At 38.2% G+C, this 17,299-nt stretch overlaps 1 protein-coding gene across 1 annotated transcript in view; it reads left to right on the top strand.

Annotated features, from left to right (window-relative positions):
* Positions 1 to 15,836, top strand: part of gnpat (glyceronephosphate O-acyltransferase) — a 158,013-nt gene extending 142,177 nt beyond the window's left edge. The window contains exon 17 of the mRNA XM_051644846.1: positions 14,970 to 15,836. Coding sequence (XP_051500806.1) covers positions 14,970 to 15,013 — 44 coding nt within the window. The 3' untranslated portion in view covers positions 15,014 to 15,836. The remainder of the gene's footprint in view (positions 1 to 14,969) is intronic.
* Positions 15,837 to 17,299: the final 1,463 nt, after the last annotated feature.

Here is a 17,299-nt window from a genome sequence, read left to right as displayed (position 1 = left end):
CCCGTATATTTCCAAAATCTTAAAGATAATACCATTCTACCATATCAAACGCCTTTTTGGCGTCAAGTGAGATGGCCGCAACCGGAGTCTGATCATTCGCCACTGACCACATGATATTGATGAAACACCTAATATTATCAGAAGAGCTGTGGCCCGAATGAACTCCACCTTATCTATATGTATATGAGATGTCTTAACTTTACTTAATCGGCTAGCCAGAATTTTTGACAATATTTTTATGTCTAGCTGGATCAGGGAAATTGGACTGTAACTCTTACACTCACTTGAATCTTTGTCCTTTTTAAGAATCAGACTGATCCGGGCTTGAGTCATGGTTGGCGGAAGCTTTCCATTCTATAATGATTTTGTATAAACTTCTAACAAAAGTGGAGCCAGTTCTGTAGCATAAGATCTAAAAAACTCAGCGGCAAAGCCATCTGGCCCCGGAGCCTTGCTTGTAAGCAAGGCCTTAATTACCTTGCCAAGCTCCTCCAAGGTTATCTCAGAATCAAGATAATTTTTTTGCTTAGTTGTCAGTTTAGGGAGTTCTAATGGTTCCTTAAAGTTTCTTGAGTGCCTCCCAAGCCACACCCACTGAGGATACTGAGGACCAGTTGGTCTCCATATAGACATTGATTTCAGCCTTCAGCATTTGTTGGAATTCAGGATTTTGCAAAAGGGATACATTAAAGCGCCAACTATATGATTTATACGGTACTTCTATACAAATTTTGTGAGACAGAATTACACAACAGAAAATAATCTATAAAACAAACTCCAGCCAATAGGAAGCATAAGCACAAAGAACATGTAGATTCATCCACATAACTGTTCCGAAGGTGTGTTCCTCCACAAAAAAAACTCCAGCTGCTAGGCGGAACCAGCACAAAAAGAAACAAAAAAGGCGCCCAATTTTCTCGGACAGACAAGTGAATGTTTAGTGAGTCAGGCTCACTTGGCTGTTACATGAGTGGAACAGATGCCCTAATCCCTCCAATGTTTTGCAAGAAATGTTCCACAGAACAAACTCCAACCAATAGGAGGCATTAGCACGTTTTTTCCAAGAAAGCCTACCTTTACTCCTTGCCTCATGTAACACGAGATCTTTATCGGATGATCTCAGAAATTTGGCCAGAATTGATCGGGGCCTGTCTCCCTCCGTGGATCTCCAAGCCAGAACTCTGAGCTCGCTCGATTTCCAGCTTATGGCCTGTTATGTCGAGCAGACTCGGGAAAAGCCCATCTAGGAATTTCACCATATCTCGGCCTTCCTCGTCCTCAGGAATTCCAGCAATTCGGACATTGTTTCGCCAGTTACGATTCTCAAGGTCTTCCAACTTTTCCCAAATGCGCTCCAAGTCCATCTTGGTCGCTAGTGGCTTAGCAGCTAATTTCCTCTCCGATGACTTCAGATCATCGATCTGTTTCTTGACATCCCCCACTCTTGTAACCAACTCAGTGAATTTCGTCTCCATGGCAGTGATCGATCAATGTATTACAGCAAGATCCTCCAAGTCAGCAACGACCTTCATCAGCATTGCCATTATGTTCAACAGTTGACGCTGAGTCTCTTTCACCGTACTGTCCAAATTGAGTCCCCTGTCGGGTATCAGCTTGAGCACGTAAGTATCTTTTAATGTCTCCAGAGTCCGAGGATTTTGAATTCTTTGGCATATTGTCTTCCTAAAACAGTCAAGAATCAGAGTGTATCGAGTCTCACCAGTTTATGACGTAAAAAGTATTAAAACTAGCAAAGTGCGCAGAGCTCGCCGTTCATACGTCTGACCCTCACATGGCACCACACGACTTGCCACTATCATAATTTTTTTGTTATAGCTTTTGTGTAAACAAGCGAACATAATTAAACAGAGTTCGTACAGAGTCTTGAAAGTTTGGAAAATGCTTGGTTTTCAAGGTTTGAAATATGCTTGAATTTTCAATACACTTGTGCTCAAAAGTTTGCGTACCCTGGCAGAAATAGTGAAATTTTGGTATTGATTTTGAAAATATGACTGATCATGAAAAAACTGTCTTTTATTTAAGGATAGTGATCATATGAAGTCATTTATTATCACATAGTTGTTTGGCTCCTTTTTAAATCATGATAACAGAAATCACCCAAATGGCCCTGATCAAAAGTTTACATACCCTTGAATGTTTGGCCTTGTTACAGACACACAAGGTGACACATACTGGTTTAAATGGCAATTAAAGGTTAACTTCCCACACCTGTGGCTTTTAAAATTGCAGTTAGTGTCTGTGTATAAATAGTCATTGAGTTTGTTAGCTCTCATGTGGATGCACTGTGCAGGCTAGATACTGAGCCATGGGGAGCAGAAAAGAACTGTAAAAAGACCTGTGTATCAAGGTAATGGGATGTATATAGATGGAAAAGGATATAAAAAGATTTCCAAAGCCTTGAAAATGCCAGTCAGTACTGTTCAATCACTTATTAAGAAGTGGAAAATTTGGGGATCTCTTGATACCAAGCCAAGGTCAGGTAGACCAAGAAAGATTTCAGCCACAACTGCCAGAAGAATTATTCGGGATACAAAGAAAAACCAACAGGTAACCTCAGGAGAAATACAGACTGCTCTGGAAAAAGATGGTGTGGTTGTTTCAAGGTGCACAATACGACGATACTTGAACAAATATGAGCTGCATGGTCGAGTTGCCAGAAAGAAGCCTTTACTGCGGCAATGCCATAAAAAAGCCCGGTTACAATATGCCCGACAACACCTTGACACGCCTCACAGCTTCTGGCACACTGTAATTTGGAGTGACGAGACCAAAATAGAGCTTTATGGTCACAACCATAAGCGCTATGTTTGGAGAGGGATCAACAAAGCCTATAGTGAAAAGAATACCATCCCCACTGTGAATCATGGTGGTGGCTCACTGATGTTTTGGGGGTGTGTGAGCTCTAAAGGCACGGGGAATCTTGTGAAAATCGATGGCAAGATGAATGCAGCATGTTATCAGAAAATGCTGACAGACAATTTGCATTTTTCTGCACGAAAGCTGCGCATGGGATGCTCTTGGATTTTCCAGCACAACAATGACCCTAAGCACAAGGCCAAGTTGACATTCCAGTGGTTACAGCAGAAAAAGCTGAAGGTTCTGGAGTGGCCATCACAATCACCTGACCTTAATATCATTGAGCCACTCTGGGAGATCTCAAACATGCGGTTCATGCAAGACGACCAAAGACTTTGCATGACCTGGAGGCATTTTGCCAAGACGAATGGGCAGCTATCCCATCTGCAAGAATTTGGGGCCTCATAGACAACTATTACAAAAGACTGCACTCTGTCATTGATGCTGAAGGGGGCAATACACAGTATTAAGAACTAAGGGTATGCAGACTTTTGAACAGGGGTCATTTCATTTTTTTCTTTGTTGCCATGTTTTGTTTTATGATTGTGCCAATCTGTTATAGCCTACAGTTGAATATGAATCCCATAAGAAATAAATGAAATGTTTTGCCTGCTCACTCATGTTGTCTTTAAAAATGGCACATATATTACTAATTCTCCAAGGATATGCAAACTTTTGAGCACAACTGTATGTTCCTTATACAGTATCTTAAATTATTTCGAATTTGAAATATATATTATACAGTTGTTATGTTTGTGGTGTCTTGTGAGTGCACGTGTGCTGCTCTGTATTTTGCTTTGATGTCACACACACACACACAGAAGTAGCACGTCTACATGTGATTTTGTTTCGTTTTTTATTTTTAATAAATTTGCAAAGATTTCAAACAAACTTCTTTCACGTTGACATTATGGGGTATTGTTTGTAGAATTTCGAGGAAAATAATGAATTTAATCCATTTTGGAATAAGGCTGTAACATAACAAAATGTGGAAAAATTGAAGCGCTGTGAATACTTTCCGGATGCACTGTACCTTACATATTTTAGCTGTTACAACAGTTGAAATCACTCATAATATTCAATATATTCTTCAAATCAGTCTGATAATTGCAGTCACATCTTATACGGGTGTGGGGGGAAACAATGTCATCAGACTGAAATTATTGCTGCTGCAGATGTGCACGTATAGAGGTAAGATTCCAAATGCATCTCATATCTTGTCACTGAATTGCTTGTATTTTTCAAAGCAGTCTTGTTTTAGCCTTTATTCAAATGGCTGGTGACAAAATATCAGTTGCAGAATTTTTGCTTTTATTTGAAGTGGAGAAAAACACAAACTTAAGAAAAAAATTGCTTCACAATAAGGTTCCATTTGTTAATTAGTTAACAACATAGTGAGTCAAGTCATTTTTATTTGTATAGTGCCTTTCACAACACACATCGTTTCAAAGCAGCTTTACAGAAGATCATGCATTAACAGAAAATGAAACTGTAATATCTATAATGTCTTAGAGTCATCATTGTGTAGTTTGATAAAATACAATTGTGAATTGTGTTTAAAAATAAGTAATTAATTAATTGTATTTATAACCCCAGTGAGCAAGCCGAAGGTGACTATTGCAAGGAACACAATACTCCATAAAATGTTGGATAATGGAGAAAATTAACCTTGGGAGAAACCAGGCTCACTGTGGGGACCAGTTCCCCTCTGGCTAACATGAATATAATGCCAATATTACTTAAGTATAGTGCAAGTCATGGTTTAAAATGATTAAACTAAGTAAGTGTTAAGGGTCAGTGTTTAAACAAAGATTTTGTATGAACAGTAAGATTAATGACTAATGTCTTTGAAGTCCATCCTGGATTAACTGCAGAAGTTCACATAGATGCAATTGTCCTTGTTAGTTAGCTGATGAAGGGTTTTGTTTGCAATTAATTGAGTCTATGTATTCCATTTCAAGAGTGTAGTCCATCATTAGACTGAGGTGATGTAGGCAGAGATCAGTTAGGTGCATCGCAGTTCAACCTGGCTGGTAATTTAGGTGAGGTCTATCCTAAGTCCAAGGTTCAGGCAATGGCATATGAAGTATCCCATGTCTTATGGTTGGAGTTGGCATCAGTTCATCCTCAGAAGTCCATCGTAATAGACTGAAGTGATGTTTGGCTGGCACCGGCTGCTATTAGTCATCATCACTCAGCGACACGTAGCAGTGGAGTCCAACACGAAGCAGGAATGGAGCTGGATCCAGCCGGTTCTGGTGACCTCAGGATAGGAGTCCCGAGGTTGAGACAGGGTAACAAATAGAACAATATTAGCATAGATGCCATTCAATTTATTGCAGAGTTATAGATCACGATCAATGTTTCTGGTTTCTGGTTCTGGCAGACCTAACTAAAGCAGCCTGATTGTGAGTTGAAGGATAAATTAGGTGTATGCCTGGCTAAAAGGATGAGTCTTTAGTCTAGACTTAAACTGAGTGTGTCTGCATCTCGAACAGTGTTAGGGAGACTATTCCATAGTTTAGGAGCCAAATATGAAAAGGATCTACCTCCTTTTGTGGATTTTGATATTCTAGGAACTATTAACATGCCAGAATTTTGTGATCGTAATGAACTTGATGGAATATAGCCTGGTAGAAGGTCACTTAAGTACTGCAGAGCTAGACCATTCAAAGCTTTGTACGTAGTTAATGAAATTTTATACGAAATTTAACAGGTAGCCAATGTAACGACGATGAAATGGGGCCCAGTAATGCATTACAATAATCTAGTCTTGAGGTCATGAATGCATGAATTAGTTTTTCGGCATCAGCAACAGAGAGCATGTGTCGTAATTTAGCAATATTTCTTAGGTGGAAGAATGCTGTTCTACAAACATTGGTAGTTTGATTTTCAAAGGACAGATTGGTATCAAATGTAATGCCCAAGTTCTTTGCTGTTGAAGATGATGTAACAGTACATCCATCGAGAGCCAAATTATATTTTAGCGGCTTGTTTTTAGAGGTTTTTGGTCCAATAACTAGTACCTCTGTTTTGTCGGAATTGAGTAGAAGGAAATTTCTATCCGTCCAATCTTTTATTTCATTGATATACACTGCTAATTTGGAGAATTGTGAAATCTCATCAGGTTTTGAAGAAATATAAAGTTGGGTATCATCTGCTTAACAGTGAAAACTTATTCCATGATTCCTGATAATATCTCCCAGGGGAAGCATATACAAGGAGAAAAGTAGAGGCCCTAAAACTGATCCCTGTGGCACTCCATACTTTTGTTTGGTTTGACAATTCCTAATTTACATAGACAAAGTGATAGCAGTCTGCTAAATAGGACCTAAACCATGCTAATGCAACTCCACAAATGCCAACATAATTCTCAAGCCTATTCAAGAGAATGTTGTAATCTATCATGTTGAATGTAGCACTAAGATCTAAAAGCACTAGAAGTGAAATGCAGCTGCGATCAGATGATAAGAGCAAGTCATTTGTAACTCTGCTAAGTGCAGTCTCTGTACTGTGATGAGGCCTAAATCCTGACAGAAATTGTTCATATATATACTATTTCTCTGTAGAAATGAACATATTTGGAAGGATACTACCTTTTCTAGTATTTTCGACATAAACGGGAGATTTGAAATCGGTCTATAATTAGCCAGTTCTCCAGGATCAAGTTGTGGCTTCTTAAGTGGTTTGATAACTGCCATTTTAAAGTTTCATGGGACATGTCCTAAGGATAGCGAGGAGTTAATAATATTAAGAAAAGGTTCTGAGATTACAGGGAATACCTCTTTTAAGAGCTTGGTTGGTATTGGATCTAACATGCATGTTGTGGTTTTTGATGTTTCGATAAGTTTTGTTAGCTCTTCATGACCGATGACAGCGAAGGATTGAAGTTGCATGTGAGGAAAATTATGAGACTGTTTTCTGAGGTACTGTGAGAGATGATTGCATAATTCCAATTTTATTTCTGATTATTTCAATTTTATCAGTAAAGAAGTTCATGAAGTCATTACACTTGTCCTGCGACGGAATATCTGGTTCTGTTGAGGCTTTATTCCTAACCAATTTAGCCACAATACTGAATAAACACCTACAATTGTTGTGGTTATTTTCTATGAGTTTTCTAAAATATGCTGACCTGGCAGCTTTTAGTGCCTCTCTGTAGCTACAGACACTATCCTTCCATGCACCACGAAATACCTCTAATTTTGTATTCTTCCACTTGCGCTCCATTTTCCGAGCTGCTCTCTTGAGAGCATGAGTTTAATCATTGTACCATGTTGCAGGGCTTTTTTCTTTAATTTTCTTTTATTGAAGGGTGGCGACACTATTAAGAGTGCTTGAGATGACTATTTATATTTTCTGTTATTTCATAAAGTTCTTCTTGGCTTTGGGGTTTACTGAGTGTATGAGATAGATCTGGAAAATGATTAGTGAAGCTATCTTTAGTGGTCGAAAGAATGGTTCTACCTGAACGATAGCATGGTGTAGATTGAGTAACATTAGCTGATCGCAGCAGACAAGAGACGAGGTAATGATCCGAGATATCATCGCTCTGCGGCAGAATTTCTATAGTAACAACATCAAATCCATATGACCGAATTAAATCTAGCGTACGATTATGGTGATGAGTTGATCCTGTTACATTTTGTCTGACTCCAAGAGAGTTGAGAATATTGATAAATGCTAATCCCAATGTGTCATTTTCATTATTTATGGGAATGTTGAAGTCACCAACAATTAAAGCTCTATCTACAGTAACTACAAGATCTGATAAAAAAAATTGCAAATTCACCAAGGAAATCAGAATAAGGCCCGGGTGATCTATATACTGTAGCAAGGGTAAAAGATGACAGAGTTTTTTTATTTATATCTGACGGTGTCACATTAAGCATTATTAGTTCAAAAGACTTAAATTTATATCCTGTCCTCTGAGTAACACCAAAAACTTCACTGTAAATTGTAGCAACACCTCCTCGACCCTTCAGATTAGGCTTATGTTTATAACAATAACCTGGGGGAGTAGATTCATTTAAACTAATATATTCATCCGGTTTAAGCCAGGTTTCAGTCAAACAGAGCACATCCAAACTATGATCTGTAATAATTTAATTTACAATTAGTGCTTTGGTAGAAAGAGATCTAATGTTTAGTAGCCCTACCTTCATATGATTTTTATCTTAAAAATTTTTGTTTTGTTCAAGTTTGACCTTTTAATCAGATTTTTTTTTAAATGATTTAGTGAGAGTTTTGTGTTTGGTAGTTCGGGGAACAGACACAGTCTCTATGTGGTATTTAGGTGATACAGTCTCTGTGTTGTAGTTTGTGACCTGTGTGACGTCTCAAGGCAGCTAGAAGATGTTCGGCTTAACCAGTTTGTCTGCTTCCTGACCTGGGCCCCAGTTAGTCAAATACTATCATTATTAAGACTATGAGCCAAATTACTAGAGAGGAGAGCAGCACCTTCCTTGGAGGGATTGAGTCCGTCTCTCTTTAGCAGGTCAGGTCTACCCCAAAAACTCTTCCAATTGTCTATAAATCCTATTCTGGTCTCCAGACACCACTCAGACATCCAGCCATTCAGTGACACTAATCTATTATAAACCTCATCACCACGACGAGCAGGGAGGGGGCCAGAGCATATTACAGTGTCTGACATCATTTTTGCAAAACATAAGTTAACATGAACTAACAAAGAACAATACTTTGACTGAATTTACTAATCTTGGTTAATGTTAGTTACAACATGTAGTAATACATTTTTTAAATCAAATTTGTATTAGTTACAATAACATTAGTTAATGCACTATGAACTAACATGAACTAACAATGGAACAATTGTATTTATATTAACTAAGATTAATAAATGCTGTAAATATATTGTTCATTGTTAGTTTATGAAATCTAATGCATTAACTAATGTTAATGAATTGAACTTTAATGTAAAGTTTTATCGATATTTTTTTCATTTTCTCACATAGAAATGAATAAGTACAGTAAAGAGGATTTGTTTTCCCCCACGGTAAACCACGCTCCATAGATAACCGGTGTTGCCGACTATAGTACCTATGTGGTAATCCAAGACTTTGGTTGTATTCATATTATAGATTCCAGTCTTAGCTGTGGGTGTAAAGGACATAAACCGGTGCGAGTTGATACACTCTGTTCCATAACTGTTCTAGGAGGACAATATATCAAAGAATTCAAAATCCTCGGGCTCTGGAGCCATTAAAAGACACTTACGAGGGGCCTGGGTAGCTCAGCAAGTATTGACGTTGACTACCACCCCTGGAGTCGCCAGTTTGAATCCAGGGTGTGCTGAGTGACTCCAGCCAGGTCTCCTAAGCAACCAAATTGTCCCGGTTGCTAGGGAGGGTAGAGTCACATGGGGTAACCTCCTCGTGGTCGCGATTAGTGGTTCTCTCTCTCAATGGGGCGTGTGGTAAGTTGTGCGTGGATGTCATGCACAGTGAGCCACATGATAAAATGCGTGGATTGACGGTCTCAGAAGCGGAGGCAACTAAGACTTGTCCTCCGCCACTCAGATTGAGGTAACCGCGCCACCATGAGGACCTACTAAGTAGTGGGAATAGGGTATTCCAGATTGGGGAGAAAAGGGGATACAAAAAGAAAAAAAGACACTTACGTGCTCAAGCTGACACCCCTGAGCAGGCCGCGAGCCCGGGAGTCGATTTGGTCAGAGAGATGCGGGAAATGTGGCAAGAGCTGTTGAACATGTCAGCAATGCTGACGAAGGTCGTTGCTGACTTGGAGGATCTTGCTGTGATACGTTGATTGATCACTGATATGATTACAAGAGTGGGGGATGTCGAGAAACGGATCGATTATCTGAAGTCATCAGAGAGGGAATTGTCTGCTAATCTGCTAGCAACCAAGTTGGATTTGGAGCATGTCTGGGAGAAGTTGGAGGACATGGAAAACTGTAGCTGACGGAATAACATCTGTATCACCGGAATTCCTGAGAGCGAAGAAGGACAGGATATGGTGAAATTGCTTGACATAGCAGGCCATAAGCTGGAAATCGAGTGAGCTCACAGGGTTTATTCTGCCTATTGGCTGGAGTTTGTTTTATAGATTATCTTTTGCTGTGTAATTCTGTCTCTCAAAATTTGTATAGAAACACCAGACTTGAGCAATCCAATGGCAAAGTTGTCACGGGGGTTCTCGTAGGTGTGCAGGGACTGTTTGAGTTTGGAGGGATGGATGCCAGTTGGTGCTGTCGTGCGTGGGGTTAATGCGCACATTTTTCTTTTTTCTGTTTGTTTGGTTACGGGGAATGTTTGGGGTTTGACTGTTGCACTAATGTTGGAATGTGGTCTTTATAATCCTGTTTTTGGCACACAATATATTTTTTCTTACATGTCAAAATGTCAAATGTTAATATGAGTGGATTGTCTCTCTCCACGTGGAATGTGAATGGGTTGGGGCACCCTATAAAAAGAAGGAAGGTTATTTCTCTTAAGCGTAAGAAATATGATATAGCGTTTCTTCAAGAAACACACCTTTCCCCGGAGGAAGCATTTTTTTTTTATAGTGCTGGCTCGAGTAAGAGCAGGGGAGTCATTACACTAATAAGTAAACATCTACAATTCAAATGTCTCAAACCGAGTAAAGATAAATTAGGAAGAGTCATTATTGTTTTAGCTGAAATTCAGGGACAAAGTCTTATTTTGTAGAATATTTATGCACCTAACTTTGATGATCAGGACTTTTTTTATAGATCTTGAAGGGATGTTGCAAGCTGTTGGCACCCCTCATGATATAATATTGGGAGGAGACTTTAATCTTTTGATGGACTCGATCCTTGATCATAGTGAAGCAAAAGTGTGCAAGCCCCCTAGAGCAACAGTGACATTTCACAGGATGTGTAAAAATCTTGTTCTTACAGATATTTGGAGACTTTTGAACCCATCTGGTAGGGACTATAAAAAAAAATTTCAGTCCAAAAGATTTACTCTAGAATAGAATTTCTTTTTTTATAAATCTAAGTCCTTCATTTCATCAGTTGCTGTTTGTTCAGTTGGAAACATTTTAGTCTCGGATCACGCCCTGGTGTGTTTAGAGGTGTTGCCACAAATGGAGAAAAGGAAATCATATAGTTGGCGCTTTAATGTATCCCTTTTGCAAAATCCTGAATACTAACAAATGCTAAAGGCTGAAATCAGTGTCTATATGGAGACCAACTGGTCCTCAGTATCCTCTGTGGTCGTGGCTTCGGAGGCACTTAAGGTGGTTCTTAGGGGTCGGCTCATACAGTATGCTCCATTCACCAAAAAATCCAAAGCACAAGATCTCATGGAATTGGAAGTGAATATTAAAAATGCTGAGGCAGAGCTGAAGCATCGAATGTCGTCTAATGGCCCCGATTGAAATACAGATATAATACTCAGAAATACAGAAGGTGGAGTTTTGGCTATTCAGGGCAAGACAGTCATATTTTGAGTCAGGGGACAAAGCAGGAAAGCTTCTGGCTAGATATATAAAACAGAGAGAGTATTTTTCTACCATTCCCAATCTGCTGTTGGTGAAATATTTACCTCAGCCATTGATATTAATAATGCTTTTAAAGAATTATATCTTGATCTCTATAGTTCCACGTCTTCGTCTACTGATGAGGATAGTAGAAACTTTGTAGAACCATTACAACTTCCTAAACAGACGACTGAGCAAAAAAATTCTCTTGATTCTGAGATAACCTTGGAGGAGCTTGCCTACAGGCAAGTCTCCGGGGCCATCCGGCTTTGCCACTGAGATTTTTAAATCTTATGCTACAGAACTGGCTCCACTTTTGCTAGAAGTTTATACGTAATCATTATAGAATAGAAAGCTTCGGCCAACCATGACACAAGCCCGGATTAGTCTGATTCTTGTAAAGGACAAAGATCCAAGCAAATGTAAGAGTTACAGTCCAATTTCCCTGATCCAGCTAGACGTAAAAATATTGTCAAAACTTTTTGCTAACCGATTAAGAAGTTATGACATCTCTTATACATATAGATCAGGTGGGGTTTATTCGGAGCCATAACTCTTCTGATAACATTAGATGTTTCATTAATGTCATGTGGGCAGCGGCGAACGAGCAGACTCTGGTTGCCATCTCGCTTGATGCCAAAATGGCGTTTGATATGGTAGAATGGGATTATCTTTTTAAGATTTTGGAAATGTATGGGTTCGGGAATACTTTTATTGGGTGGATTAAGTTACTTTATAGACACCCGGTAGCGGCGATACAAACAAATGGATTAATTTCAGATTATTGTACTCTGGATGGGGCACCCGGCAGGGTTGCCCTCTTTCCCTATTATTGTTCTGTCTTGCCCTAGAACCATTAGCAGCCGCGATAAGAGAGGAGGAGGATTTTCCAGGGGTGATGGCGGGAGGTGTGGCGCATAAGCTTTTGCTTCATGCAGATGATATTTTATTATCTCTGACCCCACTAGATCTGTGCCTTGCCTCCACAGAATTATTAATTTGTTTTCGAAGTTCTCAGAACTACAGAGTTAATTGATCCAAAGCTTTGGCTCTGACAGCGTACTGCCCGGTAACAGCTTTTCAACTGGGCCAAACAGGGCATTAAGTATATGGGTATTTTATTCTCTGCAAATTTTTGAATCTAATGATTTAGTTAGTTAATTTTGACCCTTTAATAAAAAGGTTTTTGAGTGATGTGGGCAGGTGGGCTTCATTACATTTATCTATGATTGGGAAGGTTAATGTTATTAAAATGAATTGTATTCCAAAATTCAACTACCTGCTACAATATCTCCCTATAGATGTCCCCCTCTCTTATTTCAAGCAATTTGATAGCATAGCAAAGTACTTCATTTGGAATGGTAAATGTCCCAGATTACATTTCAGTAAGTTACACAGGCCGATTGACAAAGGTGGGCTAGGCCTACCCAAGAATTTGTTTTATTATTATGCATTCGGTCCCACCTGAGAGAGCCCCTCCCTGGTTTTATATTGAACAGAAAGTTCTTGCCCCTATTTCGCCATTACAAAGCCTTTCTATCAAACTAACCGGAGAAGTTAAGTTACACCCCGTTATCTCGTATTTGCACTTGGTATGGACAAAAGTGTCCAGAGTGTTTAATTCGGACATTTATTTAAATGTAGCCTCGAGCATATGGCTGAACCCAAAACGGTTTATTGATAAGTCCCCTTTCAGCTGGACAGAGTGGATTGTGAGGGAGGCTAATACGCTCAGTGACCTACATTAATTAATTAATTAATGTAGTTAATTAATTAATACAGGAGTATTGAGAGCCTTTGAAAATATGGTTCAACATTTTGGGATCCCAGGTCTCAGTTAATTAATTAATTAATACAGGAGTACTGAGAGCCTTTGAAAATATGGTTCAACATTTTGGGATCCCAGGTCTCAGTTCTTTAGGTATTTACAGCTGCACCACCTGCTCTGTTCTATTTTTGGGAATAGCAAAAAGCGGCAAATACTCTGGGAGTGGTCATTACTGCTTTTGGAAAAGGTCATGAGGCATCAGTGTATTACTCCCTGCTAATTCAGAGTCTGGGTGTCGGAGCTTTGGCTTCTCTCAAGAGATTATGGGAAAAAGATTTAAACTTGTTATTGGAGGAGGAAGTGTGGGCTAGGGTTCTAAAACAAAACGTCAAGTCTACATCTAGAGATGCAAAGGGTGCCTTATGCAATTCAAGATTTTACATAGATTCTGTTGGACCCCCTCTAGATTGTATAGGCTTGGACTTAAAGACACACCCACCTGCTGGCGATGCCAATCAGAGGATGGAGACATAACCCATGTCTTTTGGGGGTGTGTTAAAATCCAAGAATTTTGGTTGAGGGTTCAGAGTTTTATGTGTGACGTGTTGGGCACTCAAATTTTATTTTGCCCCAGACTCTGTATTTTAGGCAATGGGGTGGTCATTAATATAGGGAATAAATGCATATAAAACTGGGTCCTGGCCAGTGTTATGATCGGTAGACGGGTTATTCTCAGGGGATGGAAGTCGGCTGGAGCACCCTCATTTCAAGAGTGGTGCACGGAGATGTGCAGGGTAGTGGCATTTGAGATGTTGTATAGAAGGCTGGGTAGTCTGGGGTTATTTGATAGGGAATGGGGCAGATATTTTTTGTGTGTGTGTTCTGTTTTTTTTTTTTTGTTTTTTTTTTTATGTTTCTAAATAATTATGGCCACTGGGGTGCGTGTTTGTGTCAGGTGGGGGGATGTTCAGGGGGAAGGGTTTAATTTTATATAATTTAATTCTGCATTAAGCAGTGTTTGAAATCAGAGGTTTTTTTCTTTGCATTTTTGTTAAGTAACATTTAGAGTTGTATAATATTTCAAGCTTTGAGGTGCTTGAAAAAAAAAATGTATGTACCTTAAAGTGCTTTATTTTCAATCTTAAAAACCTGTATGAACCCTGATTAAACCACAATAGCATACACTAAGGCAAGGGTCAGCTATATTATGAAGGCAGGTTTTTTTTTTTACAGAAATATTTAATGAAAGTCAGGTCGGGCATGCTGTTACATTTTTATCGGACCAGGTTGTTATGTGTTTTAAATGGCATAAATTTAGACAATCGATCAATTACAGTATTTTTTTGGCCAAAACAATGTGATATATTTTTTTTACTTTACCTTTCCCATTTTTGTTTCATGCATTGTTTTATCATGGTTGCTTTACTTTTGATATATTGCTGTTCAGTGTTTATTGTGAATGATGGTGGTTGTGATGGGAATTACTTCTAAAAATAAACCTACCCTGAGAAATATTCATTGGAGTAAAAAGTGTGACAAGTTCAACTAGCCACAGTATTATATTGAACTTATATTATATTGAAAAATTATTATATTGTTGAACTTATAATTATACAACCCCAGTTCCAAAAAAGTTGGGACAGTATGGAAAATGCTTATATATATATATATATATATATATATATAGAAAGAAGTACATTTTTACATTTTCTCACACAGAAGACTCTTGACCCAGTTGTTTTTGTGATGCTGTGATGTATTGCAATGGCATCCGGTGTCTGCATTCTATTTTCCAGCTACACTCATCTTTATCATATTTTTCTCTGTCACACAGGAGGAAAAATTCCTACCCAGAAGCCGGTCCTTGCTCGCCTATAAAAAAAATAATTCTCTGGTCTCTGGAGGGCGAAGCCAAACTAAATGCCTTCATTAACAAAATGCCAAATTTACAAGGCTTTGCTGCCTACATAGGTTACCTGTCATCGAGCTGCAATGGGATGTGACAGGCTTGCCATCTTGAACTCCCAGATGGGGAGCCGGGTCTCCCACCATGCTAGATGCTCTCTTTTTTAATCTCTCTCCCTCTTCTTCAAATTTGACAGCAAGTTGCCATGTCTGTGATCAGCCTCCAAGCTTTGTGTTTATCAGACAGTGAATTTACCTCAAATTGTACTTTTAAACTGGTCTGATGTTGCCAAGCATATGAAAACATTGAATTTTGATTTGATTTTTTTTTTTTTTTTTTTTTTTGTGATTGGACATCCTAGTTTGGTCATTTTTGAGTGTTTTATCTGTGTTAGCACAAACAAGTCTTTACTTTGATCTAAAATGCTGTTTCTGTTTGTTCCCATTGATTTGTGTTGGGTCTGTTTCTGGATTTGTGTGGGGATCTAATTCTTGCCTTGCCTGATTTTAATTATTTTCATTTTGAACACCATTTTTCAGTGTGTTTGCACAGTAGATATGGCCGTCTGTTGCAGTCGTTGGGATCTGGGATTTTAGGGAACATGTTACAAAATGTCTCTATATAAAAATAAAAAAAGTGTTAATATAACAGAACTGCTATTCTGATAAACCAATTATTCCATTGTTAACACTGCCATTCAATGTTTACATGCCTCTCACAAACTAAACAGCTTTGGATTTTTTTGCTAATACAAAATGTTAATAATGAATAAAGCAACAGGATTTATTTTATAAACAGCACATTATTTGGATATTTCAAACATGTTGTACTTGACTAGGGTTGGTGTCAACTTACTGAAACTGTTCATAGGTCTCATCACCTTTTTTGATGTTTTAATAAACCAGATTTTCAGATACTATTTATTCCTGGGTTCAGTGAATTGAAATAGTGTCAGTGCAGGGTTTGAATTTCAGAAATTAACAAAATATAGCTTTTAACAAGTTTATTACTTGTCAGTTTAGTTTTCACCACAAGTGCTGACAAAGAAAATATGCACTAAAGCTGACAAGTTAAACCCAAAAGCATGTTTAGTGTTCTGTTTAAAATGTATGTGTGTGTACATATATATATATATATATATATATATATATATATATATATATATATATATATATAAAACCTTTTTTTTTTTTTTTTTTTTTATTCAAATAAAAAAGCAGGCGGCGCAGTTGCTTTTTCCGAGCTGTGCACGATGGGAAATTATTTGCTGCCGACACAGCTTAATGCTCATTGGCTTAAGCAACCATGATGTTTTGTTATCTTCTAAAATGTTTGATTTTTTTCATTGTGTATATAATACACAGTATATCATGTTTTTATGTGTATAAATTATCTGTGAATATTCCCAACACTTTGACAGTGTGATCTTTGAATGGGATATGTGATTTTTATCATTTCTGAAAAATCTAAAATACGTGTCTTTATTAAACTATAAATGGATGGAAAGTCTTAATGTCTTATTGGCGAAATTAAATAACAGGTACTTTGAGTGTCTTTTTCGTCGTTTAATTTCATTTTAAATCAACAATTAAATTATATACACTTTATCAGCAACAGCGCATGAACGTGAATCACGCAATATCTGCCTTTGATCTCGTAGATTTCTGATCCACTACGAGAAGTCGGAACTGTCCGAATTGACAGCTCTTTTTTTTTTCACTCCTCCCCTGACTGCAGCCGTCTGCTCTCGTTTACTTTCAAGGTGAGGCCTTTGGCATCTCGAACAAGCTAAATGTCTGTAAGAATGTGTTCTCAATCCCACATTACCAGCATTCAGCTGAATCTTCAAAATCAAACCTATAGAAGCTGCTGGGAAACCAATAAAAGTGATGCAGAATCTTAAACAGAGAAAGTCATATACATTTTCTCATCACTAATTAAAAGATTGGTTTAATTTTGTTTGTTTTTTTCACCACCATGATGGGTTTTTTTTTCCATGATAGTCAGTCAGATCTGAGTTTACTAGGTCAATCACCTGGTAATCTGTACATTGAGCGTTTCAATAATTTTACCAAATTTGTGCAGCCAAGTAGAACCTTTTGTTAATATTTTCATCCCATTTCATTAATCTTGTCAGTAAAATATCAATCAATATGCTTTTATTCTCTTCCACTGAGCAGGCAGGATGCTGGATATGTCTCAAATGCTTATCTGACATCAATGCTGATAAATGAATCATCCTCACATTTTGTTGATTT

The sequence above is a fragment of the Myxocyprinus asiaticus genome, chromosome 19, assembly GCF_019703515.2.
Source record: "Myxocyprinus asiaticus isolate MX2 ecotype Aquarium Trade chromosome 19, UBuf_Myxa_2, whole genome shotgun sequence".
In the NCBI taxonomy this organism is placed as follows: Eukaryota; Metazoa; Chordata; class Actinopteri; order Cypriniformes; family Catostomidae; genus Myxocyprinus; species Myxocyprinus asiaticus.
The sequence above is the reverse complement of the archived record's forward strand: the minus strand, read 5'-3'. Positions and strand labels throughout refer to the sequence as shown.